This window comes from Ailuropoda melanoleuca, chromosome 15 (genome assembly GCF_002007445.2).
Source record: "Ailuropoda melanoleuca isolate Jingjing chromosome 15, ASM200744v2, whole genome shotgun sequence".
Classification (NCBI taxonomy): Eukaryota; Metazoa; Chordata; class Mammalia; order Carnivora; family Ursidae; genus Ailuropoda; species Ailuropoda melanoleuca.
Window position 1 is genome coordinate 13,546,522 of NC_048232.1, and position 11,812 is coordinate 13,558,333.

Here is an 11,812-nt window from a genome sequence, read left to right on the forward strand (position 1 = left end):
GCCTTCAGCTCAGGTCATGACCTCAGGATCCTGGGATTGAGTCCAGCTCCCCACTCGGTGGGAAGTCTGCTTCTCCCCCCCCCCACCCCCAGCTCATACTCTAATACATAAAATCTTCAAAAAAAAAAAAAATCCTTACATTCTGGAATAAACGCGTACTGTATTCACAATGCACTTTTTTTACTACTGTGAGGTTCGGTTAGCTACCACCTTAGTCAGGACGTTCGCGTGCTCATACATGAAATAGCTTTTCTCTCCCTTGCACTATCGCTATCAATTCTGCCAACAACGGTGAGCAGCTTCTCTCTTTCCTATATCCCACAAAAACTCATCCAGTATGGGGATTATTTGTCCTTTGAACATTGGTAAAATGCACCTATAAAACCATCTGGATCTGGGGCTTTATTGAAAAAGAGATCTTTAAGTTGCTTTAGTTTCTTCAATGTTTACTTATTCAAGTTTTCCACTTTTCTTGCCTCAATCTGGTATTTTCCTACTTATCCAGGTATTTATCCACTTCGCCTAAAATATCAAATATATGATCACTAGTTTTCAAAAAATGCATTGCTGCTATTCATAGCTACTTTCCTTTTATCACTGTATTTTTATATGCCTCTTCTTTTTTTAATCTTGGCAGAAATCTAGCTCTATTCCTCTAAAGATGGGCTTTTACTTTTGTTCCTCTTCCCTTTTATTTTCTGTGAGCTGCTGGTCTCTGTATCACTAACTTGTCCTTCGACCTTTATTATTTCCTTCTTTCACATATCCTTAGATGTGCGTTGTTGCTCCTTTTCCTTCTTATTGACTTGAAGACTCATTCCCCGTAATTCTGGTCTGTTTTCTAACAAATGTGCTTAACGGTGTCAATTTCCCTTCAAGTGCTAATTTAGCCGCATCACACGCATTTGGACATGTCGTGTTCTCACTGTCCCTCCGTTCTAAGTATTACACGTTTTTCTTCACAATTTCCTCTTTAACCTAATGGTTGCTTATTATATGCATTTAGTTCCCACATGTATGGGATGACTGCAGCTCTCCTTTTATTTGTGACTTCAGCATCATTATGTCGTCCTCAAAACCACCTGTCCCAGACAGATCACTAGGATTTCCTACTTCTTTTGTGACGCGGTACATGGTCAACCGTTGTAAATGTTCCATGTATACCAAAGATCTGGTTTTCCCTTTGAGTGCCTCGGACTGCTACTAGTTCACATTTATTAATTATGCCCTTCCAATCTCTCTCTTATTTCCTACCTCCTTCCTCTTTCGGTTTCTGAGAGGGGTGTGGGAAGTGCCCCAGCTACAACTGCTGAGCTGCCTAGTCTCCCTGAGATTGTGAGGTGGCCTTGTACTCCACCAACTTAGCTGAGCCGGAACTGTCCTACAAGTCCCTTCCACGTACACCTCCAGGTGGGCGTTGGCCACAAGAAACACCTATGTGAGATCTGGAAGGCCAAAGTCAACCAGTAGCCCTTTCTTAATGCTCTGAAGGGTGCTGGAAGTTCTTTTTTTTTTTTTTTCTTTTAAAGATTTTATTTATTTATTTGACAGAGAGATAGCCAGTGAGAGAGGGAACACAGCAGGGGAGTGGGAGAGGAAGAAGCAGGCTCATCAGAAGAGCCTGATGTGGAGCTCGATCCCGGAAAGCCGGGACCACGCCCTGAGCGAAGGCAGACGCTTAACGACTGCCAGTGAGAGAGGGAACACAGCAGGGGAGTGGGAGAGGAAGAAGCAGGCTCATCAGAAGAGCCTGATGTGGAGCTCGATCCCGGAAAGCCGGGACCACGCCCTGAGCGAAGGCAGACGCTTAACGACTGCGCTACCCAGGCGCCCCAAGGGTGCTGGAAGTTCTAACAGCGCAGGTATGTTGACCTGCTGGCTCAGCTCGCAGACGGGGCAGGACTGCAGCAACCCCACCTTCGGCTGCGTCCCTCCTCCAGCTTCTCAAAGGCCTGGCCCAGGAGTGTGGAACTCAGTGGCAACGGGGGGCTGCAGCACTACCCAGGTTGGGAGGAGTGAGAGACAGACCGGGGTTCCAGGTTGTCCTTGTGGGTTCCAGACCATCTCTGCCCTTCCCTGTTTCTTTCTCAGCTCGACTTCCCAACTGGGGGCCGGGCAGACCCACAGCAACTTCAGGCCTAATACGAGGCCGAGGTTATAGCCTTGGTGTTGGGTCACTCTGGGGAGTGGGGATGGATCCCATCCCGATTATTGTCAGAGGTCGAGGCTGAATGTGTCACACTGCACCAGCAGGGTATGAAAACACTGTACTTCCCACACTGCGGGACGTGCCAGGGAGAGGAGAGCAGTGCCCCAGCTGGGAGGAAGTGGCTCTTCACGGCCCAAGAGAGGGTAGCAGTGCATGGCCCTGGTTTTTGTTGTGGTTGGGGGGGGGGTGCCTGGGCTTGTGTGGTTCAAACTTCATGTCAGTGCCAAGGGGGGCAGGCTTTTCAATCAGTTTGCCCAAATGTGGGGCAGAAGTGGAAAGAGGATGTGAGAGCTGAGAGCCGGCAGCAGGCAAATTTCAAACAGACCGTGACACTTGTTCAGACCCTCCCACAGTGACTGACGGTCTAATCCATGCAGTGCACCCTGACCGTATTCCCCCCAGCGGTGCCCACTCTCTGATCAAGCACTGCGGGGTCAGTGATTACTTTATGTCAACTGCATGTTAAGTTCATACCTTCTGGATCCATTGTTCCTTCTGACAGTAAATAACATCCTCTTTGAAACAAGATCTCCTTTTACCTTCCATTCTACTTTGTATGATACAAAAATAGCCACTCTGGCATTTTTAGCTTCTAATTGTTTAGTACATCTTTTCCTTTTTCTGTTTTTTATTTCCATTTCAACTTGCAATTATCCTTTTCCTTTATCTAAGTCTCTTACAGATGAAGACTGTTGGAACTTTTTTTATTCCCCTTAACCTAAACTGAGAAAATCATTAGCTACAAAACTAGTTAGAAAACTAATCAGTAATTACCATTATAATAGAACTTTTCCTGGCATCTTTACATTTTCCATATGCCATTCTTTTGTTTCTCCCCTTTACTATCTGCTTTCCATTGGACAGATCCATTTTATTCTGTCAGATTCAAAGTTGTCCACTCTATTTTTATTCTAGTTGTTATCCCTTTATCATAACCAAGATGTGTTCATTTTCCCTAAACTATGTCATGACCTATATCGATTGGGTTAAACATTTTACACTTTGAAGTATTAAAATGCAACTTAGCAAGAGTTCATGAGATTAAACCAACAAAACTAAGACCCTAGATCAAACTGTTGAAGGACAAGAAAAACAAATCTGCAACAATAAAATGTTGGCCTCTTCTAAACTGATGAATTACAAAGACTAAACATCAATATTGTAATTAATATGGATAAATATAGTGTAGGAGAAACTGGGCTTTGAATAATTCCAATGCATTGTTTCATCAACCTCGAAAAATATTTCCCCTTGAGAAAAAGAATTAGTGTCATTCAAAAAATAAAACTTACGATTCGTTTCTCCCAAAATCTGTACTTTGGGCTAGTTAACAACAACTCTTTAGTAACAGGTGAACAGTATAAGCAAACCTTCAAGCTGAAAGGAAGAAAGTTAGAAAAGCTGTGTTAGTATAATCCACAACGACCCATCTGAGTGACCAGAAAATACATTTCATCATCTGTCAGTTATCTCAAATCATTCAGACACTGAGCTGGCTCAACCAGTGTTGGAGCAGGTCTCCACATGCGACCACCTGTGACTATCTAGGTCCCATCAAGACCACAAAGAGGGGGGGCACCCAGCTGGCTCAGTCGGTAGAGCGTGAGACTCTGGATCTTGGGGCTGTAAGTCAGAGCCCCACGTTCAGTGTAGAGGTTACTTAAAAATAAATTTTTTAAAAAGATTTATTTATTTTAAGAGAAAGAAAGGGGGGGCGCCTGGGTGGCACAGCGGTTGAGCGTCTGCCTTTGGCTCAGGGCGTGATCCCGGCGTTATGGGATCGAGCCCCCACATCAGGCTCCTCAGCTATGAGCCTGCTTCTTCCTTTCCCACCCCCTGCTTGTGTTCCCTCTCTCGCTGGCTGTCTCTATCTCTGTCAAATAAATAAATAAAATCTTTTAAAAAAAAGAGAGAGAGAAAGAAAGGGGGAGAGTGAATGAGCACGCGCACATTTGCACACAGAGCCGGGAAGAGCAGAAGGAGAGGAAAAGAATCTGATGCAGACTCCCTGCTGAGCACGGAGCCCACCTGGGGCTCGATCCCGCAACCCTGGGATCATGACCTGGGCTAAAATCAAGAGCCAGCCACTTAACAGACTATGCCTCCGAGAAGCCCCCGTTAAAAACAAAATCTTAAAAACAAAAACAAAAAAAAGAATGCAGAAGGACAATGGGAAAGAAACAGATGGCAGAAAATACTGTGCCCTCTGACTTCCTCAAAAGGGTGTCCCCCAACACTCTTAGTTTAAAGATACATGTTTGTACATGATCAGGTATGTGTGGAAAGATACCACCACATGAAGCAACCTCTCAAGAAGGGAAAGGGCTGGGGGTGCTTTTGAATTTGTTCAAAAGCGAAGGTTAGAGGTTAAGAATATAGTCTGTGGTAGACCATATTTTCCAAAGATGGCCACACTAATCTATATCCCAAACATACATGCTCTGTTTACAAAATGGACACGGAAATCCCTCCACTGACAGGAGGGGTCTATTTTAACCTCCCCTTCAACCTGTCTTGGTAACTGCCTTAACCAACAGAACGCGATGAAGGAAGGTCGCAGGACTTTGGAGGCTATGTCTCCTGGGCAACATGGCTACCTGCTAGCTCTCCTTTGGGACATACACTTTTTAAGCCCTGAGTCTCCATTTAAGAAGTTCAGCTACCTTGAAATCACCATACTGAAGAGTTTTCTAGCGACAGAGATGCCCAAAAGCCCCAGCTGCCTGATTTTTCTCAGCCTTGGTGTCAAACACTGAATGAATGGGCCTCCAGATAATCACAGCCCCCATAGGACACCCAGCCAGGCAGTAACCAGCCACCCCCACTGCGCCCTGTCAGCATTCCTGACCCACAGAAACTGAGAAAGAGAACATATGATTAGTGGATTTAAGTCACTAAGTTTTAGGGTAATCTGTTAGGCAGCAATAGATAACTAATATTCAGGCTCAAAATGAGACAGACCTGGTTGAAATCCTGGTCCTGCCACTTACTGGCTGCGTGACCTTGGGCAACTAATTTAACCTCTCTGGTTCCTCAGTTTCCTCATCTGCAAAATAGAAATAATAATGGTATCTATTCAAAAAATTAACAAGAGGATCTAAAGAGGATGTTCGCTCCAAGAAGACGGGGATTTCATCTGTGCCGTTACTATTATATCCTCCACGTCCAGGACAATGTCTGACTCATCACAGGCACTCAAAGAAACTGTCCTACTAATCAATCCATAGTGCCTGGCATATACGTAAGTACTCAATGAATACCGGCTACCACTTATCACGAACACAGACTAGTGACAGCACTTTGCAGAGAAGACTGACATCCACTGGTCAGAAGTTAGAGGGTCCACAGGGCCCTTTCCAATACATATCTTGAGAATCTGGAATTGACACTGAGGCAAAAGCAAGCTACGGGAAAAGAACGGAGTAGCTTAAAGATCCAAAAACATATGATTATATTCACAACAGAATGACACACACAGGGAGAAAGGAAAATAAACGCACTGCTGCTGCTCCCAGCGGCATGAGGAACCCCATAATTAGAACGTTAAGTGAAAGAAAACGAAAAGTCAGGTCTATTCGGTATGATTCTACCTATACAAAGTTCACAACCAGCCAAAGCTAAACCCAAACGACAAAAAGTCAGAATGCAGGTGGCCTCTGGGCGATAAGGACTGATCAGGAGGAGGAATGGGGCCTGTTCTGGGACACTGATCTTACTCTGTTTCTCGATCTGGGTGGAAACTTCACAGACATGCTCACCTGTAAAAGTTCATCTGACTGTGAACCCTTACGATGCATGTACTTTCCTGTGTAGAAGTTAGAGCTCAGTTAAACCGTTTACTTAAACACACACACACAAATAATTAGCAAAATACATTACCTGCACTCTAACCTTCTTTTCAAGGTAGGGGCTCTTAATCCTTTCATGTGATCTAAAAACAAAAGAATCAAAAATCATAAGCACATTTTTTTTTTTTGAGAGGATTCCTTAGGCCAAACAAATAGTTGTCTATTCTTTTCAAGCTTCCTTTTATGAGAAAATATATGAGAGGTTCACTTTTTTTTTTTAAAGATTTATTTTAGGGGCACCTGGGTGGCTCAGTCGTTAAGCGTCTGCCTTCGGCTCAGGTCATGATCCCAGAGTCCTGGGATTGAGCCCTGCATCGGGCTCCCTACTCAGCAGGATGCCTGCTTCTCCCTCTCCCCCTTCTTGTATTCCTTCTCTTGCTCTGTCAAATAAATAAATAAAATCTTAAAAAAAAAAAAGATTTTATTTGAGAGAGAGAGCAAGCATGCTCACGCATGAGCTGGGGGTGGGGGAGAAGGAGAGAATCCTGAAGGGAGCCCAACATGGGGCTGGATCCCATGACCCCCAGATCACAACCTGAGCCAAAACCAAGAGTTGGACACTCAACCAACTGAGCCCCCAGGTGCCAAGAGGTTCACTTTTATAAGAGAACTGATTCGTGTGGGCTATTGGCTCTTTCTTCCACAGGTGACAAATGCATCTGAAAACAGGACAGGAACCACCAAAAGCTGACCATCTCCGGCCATCATTTAAAAGGAGAATGATCCCTTCCATCTTAGGACAGGGTCTAAATTGCTCTGAGTAGCCACAGAAGAATGAGTGACCAGACCCTCATTTCAGAACTGCTTCCAGCACTTTCCTTCACATTCTTCTTTCATTTTAATCCAACCATCCTTCGTGCCCCGCTCTCTGTGACCCATTCAGTTCCAGGCACGTGAGTTAGTCCATCTGGAACTCGTTCAGGCTTAGGCCGGCATAAGAAGAGTTTCATTCTCTTCTCAGCCTGCTGTGACTGCGGTATTTCTATCCACACAGGCCCACTTCGCAGCCCTCCAAAGTAACAGATACAGAAAGACGGCCTTTAAACGTATGGCGCATCCTAATACATTCTGAATCTCCAGCATGGGAAGGACTAGATAGCAATAACCACACCTTCTCAGTTTAGGTGAATCAAACCAATCCTAATTATTCAAATTAACACACACACACACACACACACACACACGCCCTCAACTTGCCCATGGTGATCCTTAACTCCAGAGAAAACAACGCAGTCGCCCCACTCCCCCACGGAAGACCTTGACCGGACATGTGCCTGCCCCCTCAGACGGTGAATCTCCTCAGAGCACTCCTGGTCCAGGCTTTTAGGGCCTATGGGGGCATCCCAGGGCAGAACTTTCAGGTAGGATTTCCAAAGAATTTGTGCCATGGCAAAAAAGAGGCTGAATCAGGACTCGGCTCCATACTCCTGAACTAAATCAGCAGGCAGCACTCTGTAGCTGCTTTAATCAGGACGAGCCCAGCCCCCTCCAAGACTGCCAGCCACGAGAACCTGGGCCATTTTACTTGGTGCTGCAAGGACTGCACCCAGAGTCTTCTTTCCACGGCCATTTCCCTTTTCTTGGACCACATTAAGTCATTGTAAATTGTCCCCTAAAGAGGTCTTCTCCAACCCTGGGCCACTATCTCAGGCCATGGGTCCCCTCTTGTCCTCCAGGCCTTATTGATGCTTAGCAAAACCTGTCCTGAGCATAGCACCAGGTTCCAGATGGTCCATGAACAGGACTGAGTGGGCCATGGGATGAGATGTTCTACCAAAATGTGATGTTAATGCATTTATGTGATTTTTTTCTACCAAAGAGTTCACAGATTTGTCAGATATTCTGTATCAGTCGGTTCAGGCTGACATAACAAAATGCCGCAGACAGGATGGCTTAAATCACAAAATTTCTTAGAGTTCTGGAGGCTAAATTCCAAGATCAAGGTGCCAAAGGCTGGTTTCTGGTGAAATTTCTCCTCCTGGCTTGCAGATGGCCTTTCTTCAGTGTGTGTGTGTGTGTGTGTAGAGAAAGAAATCTCTATTGCTCTTTTTATAAGGCCATCAATCCTAACGAATTGGACCCTGCCCTTATAAGCTCATTTAAATTTTCATTGCCTCCTAAAAACCCAATCACCAAATAGAGTCACATAGGGGGTTTAAGCTTCAACATACGAATTGGGGGCAGGAGGGGTGGTGAGGGGGAGCACAATTCAGTCCACAGCACATCCAATAAATCTGTTTCTTAAAAACGTTAAAAACTACCAGTAAGGAATGTGGGAAATTTCTGAAAGCAGAAGTTGAGTTCTTGCCCTTGGTAAGTTTATATTCTGGTTGAGTAAACAGACTCACATGTCATTAGAGAACAGGAACCGTTATTATCAACTGCTCAATAATAGGGAGTCGGTTTCTTGCTTAACGTATGAACTAACGATCACGATTTCAGATTCCTTTAGATGGATTCCTCCCCCAAACTCTGCTTGTAAACATAAAGGGCAAGCCCCCACGCCACGCTTCAATCAAGGCTAGCACATTTTGAGTTCAGAAACTCCAGTGAGGCTCAAGACAAAAGGCAAAACAGAGGTATACTCACCCAGCAGGAGATTCACAATGGAAAAAAAAAAAAAAACCAAACCAAAAACCTTATTCTGGAGAATAAGTAGAAAGACCCTCAAAGAGGCTCACAGTGCTATTTAGCAAATCGAGAGAGGAAGTCCAGATTTCCCTCATTAAAGAGAGAAAAACAGTAGGTTAGTGCAAGAAAGAGGCATTTCCCAAAGGCAGTAACTTGGGCACGCCAGATGTTACACATGGCCCACAGCTGCAGACTGAGCGCTCCTCCAGCTCTGGAGACTGGTTAGACCGTTTTAGAGACACTCCAGCCTCACCTGGAGCCTCTAGCCACCAGGCCGTATCAATAGGGCCTAGTCCCTAACTGTGCGCAGCTGTGAAATCTTAGTATTTTGGCTGCCTCACCTTAAACGAAACTTTTATACTGTGGGCAGAACACCTAAAAGGAGCGGGAGCCTGCAGTTCATGGAGCTTTCGGACAGGATGTTTGAATGTGTGCGCACGCGCTTGCTTGGCGCTTGCTTGATAATAAATGTTGGGGGTGGGGGAGGGGAGGGCAAAATTTCATCTGAAACTCGTCTTCTTTATAACATGGAAGCGAAGATGTAGAGGAAGAAGTAAGTAATAATCCTCGCTGACCTCTGACTATTCGCTGCTAGGAGAGCTACCAAAAGAACCCAAGTGTTACACCTGGTCAAACTGGCTCGGGTGGTTGCGCAAGTTTCGGTTCTGTCCCGTCGTACGGATGAAGAAATAAAGCCTCAGAGAGGCTGACAAGCTAGGCTGGGACAAGGTGCATCTGCTAGACTCGGCCCCGGCCTCCCGAAGCCTGCATTCCGCCGCTCGAGCCCCCCGGGCGGCTCCCCGGCGAGGCCAGAATCCGCGCAGGGCGCGCCGCGCTCACTCACCCTTGTGGCAGTGGGACAGGAAGTAGGCGCGGGCCTTCAGGTTCTCCCTGTCGAAGCGGTCTATGGAGATGGTTGGATACTCGGCCATCTGCCCCATGAAGGAACTCATAGCGCCGGCACAGCACGGCTGACCGATCCCCACACCGCTCGCGGAAGCTGAGGTCTGGCCCCGCCGCGCCGCCACTTCCGGGAACCTGCCGCCGCCGCGCTATTGGCCGGCCGGGCGCAGCCACGTCCAATCAGAGGAGCCGTGCGGCGGCGGGGCGGTCCCGAGGAACGACCCAGCAGAGCCGGCTGCCCGCGAGCCGCGTGGTGAATTGTCCGAGTGGAGGGGATGCTGGGCTGGGGGCAGCCGGTTAGGATCTAGGGTGTGACCCGACGAGGGTGCCTCCTGCCGGAAATTTGACACCGGTGGCTTTCTGATGCGGAGTGCGCGTGTGTGTGCAGGAACGGTATCGCGAAGCGAAACTGAAAACCCGTACCTGGTGCTCCACCCAAGGATGCAAAGAAGCGCAGGGGGATGCAAAGCTTCGCTTTGAAATCAGACTGCGTTCCACCTCCTGCTTGTCTACCGAGAGCCTGAAAGCCGAACTCAGTTTCCCTTCTTTCCTTTTCTTCCCAGTTTCTACCTTAGGAGAGAACTATGAGGATTGTACGAGAAAAAAAATTGTATGTGACTCATAGTAGATTCAATAACTGTTAGTTTCCGCTTCCATTTATTTATTAAAGATTTTTACTTATTTATTTGACAGAGCACAAGCAGGGGAGCAGCAGGCAGAGGGAGAAGCAGGCTCCCTGCTGAGCACGGAGCCCAATGTGGGACTGGATCCCAGGACCCCAGGATCATGACCGGAGCCGAAGGCAGAGGCTTAACAGACAGGGCCACCCAGGGGTCCCTCACTGAATGGTATTTATTGGACCCCTTCCTAGCAAGTCTCCTTAAACACCACAATATTAATAATTAGAAACAACTCAGTCTTGAGGTGTTGCTTTGTGCATACCACTATAATAAGCCTTGCAGTTATTACACAGATGACTAAAATGTGCCTTCAGGTAGGTTTTCAATCCATCTGGAGTCAACACATTCGCAGAATATACTAAAAAATGCTCCCACAAAGACACAAAGTAATGTGGAGGGGAAATCCAAGAACGATGAATTTTAAGCAGTGGACTCAAGAATCAGAGTGCCACCCTCACAGAACACCAGCATTTTCCTGCAGCCATGGTACTCAGAGTTCTATTCAAATACAGATTTCTCATAAGGTGAAGAAAAAGAAAGGGAGGAAGATGAGGCAGAGTGGGAGCTATATAGACATCATAACCACTCATTTGAGTACAGCATTCTGCTAGTGTACTATTGCTAACACCTTTGATTTGGTGTAAGATGCTTTGTCTTAGAATGTGTATACCTAACAACAAATTCTGCAGCGAGATTGGGATCCAGAGAATCTGGTGTGTCTCCCTCTGACTGGATTTGAAACTCCTGGCAAGGCAGCTCAAGATCATATTCATATGCTTATCGAGCCACTTACATATCCCCTCTTCTTTCCACAATGGATACAGTATGAAAAGAGTAAAGGGAAATAGGATAAGGGAGAAAAGATAGGTCAGAAAACAGTGAAGATGTAAGCACAGCCCACAGACACACACATACTGCTGGAAGACGTGAGTCAATTATTTGGCTCCTTAGAGGAAGCCACAATCCCTTCCTAGCCTCACACATCCTCAAGACACAAATATAACAGATTTTCAGGAGAAGTCAAATTTTCTGGATACTGAATCCCAAGAGAAATTCCTCCTGTGGCAGCTCGTAAAGAAAGCTGAAATGTAGTCAACAATATCAGCTAAGCTCTGCTTCCTCATCCAGCACTTGGGAATCTTTCTGCAATTCTAAGCTCTTCGGACTTCTAAGTCCTTGATGTGTTCTGTCTCAGCAGGACTGAAAACTGCTACCAAGTGTATGTTAAATACCAAAATATTCATTATTGAGGTAGGTATAAGTCTGTTGGGAAATCACTGCAGGATATATTTTTCTTCACTTATAAACTGTTGTCAATCTAAATTAACTTATGTTATAAATTTACTGTATTTTATGCTATTCCTTCAGAATAAAGGACACAAAATGTCATAGGAGGAAGTAAGTATACGATGAGATAATGTATGTTTTTTTTAAAAAGTGTGTCTGTGTGCTAGGGTTGCTGTAACAAGCACCATACAACAGAAATTTAATTGTCTCAGAGTTCTGGAAGCTGGAAGTCTGAGATCATACTGTATGATTCC

General features: G+C 45.7%; 1 protein-coding gene across 6 annotated transcripts in view; it reads right to left on the reverse strand.

The window, feature by feature from the left end:
* Positions 1-9,842, reverse strand: part of DCLRE1C (DNA cross-link repair 1C) — a 35,214-nt gene extending 25,372 nt beyond the window's left edge. The window contains exons 1-4 of one of the 6 annotated variants that reach the window (XM_034644417.1): positions 9,533-9,619; positions 6,089-6,140; positions 5,171-5,255; positions 3,502-3,586 (exon numbers count right to left, since the gene is read on the reverse strand). Coding sequence is in view for 4 of the 6 variants with exons in the window: in XM_034644416.1 (XP_034500307.1) it covers positions 3,502-3,586; positions 6,089-6,140; positions 9,533-9,641 (246 nt within the window). In the remaining 2 variants the exon portion in view is untranslated. Of the gene's footprint in view, positions 1-3,501; positions 3,587-5,170; positions 5,256-6,088; positions 6,141-9,532 lie in introns of all 6 variants that reach the window. The other 5 variants (XM_034644416.1, XM_011237991.3, XM_002929881.4 and 2 more) reach the window with 5 other exon arrangements.
* Positions 9,843-11,812: the final 1,970 nt, after the last annotated feature.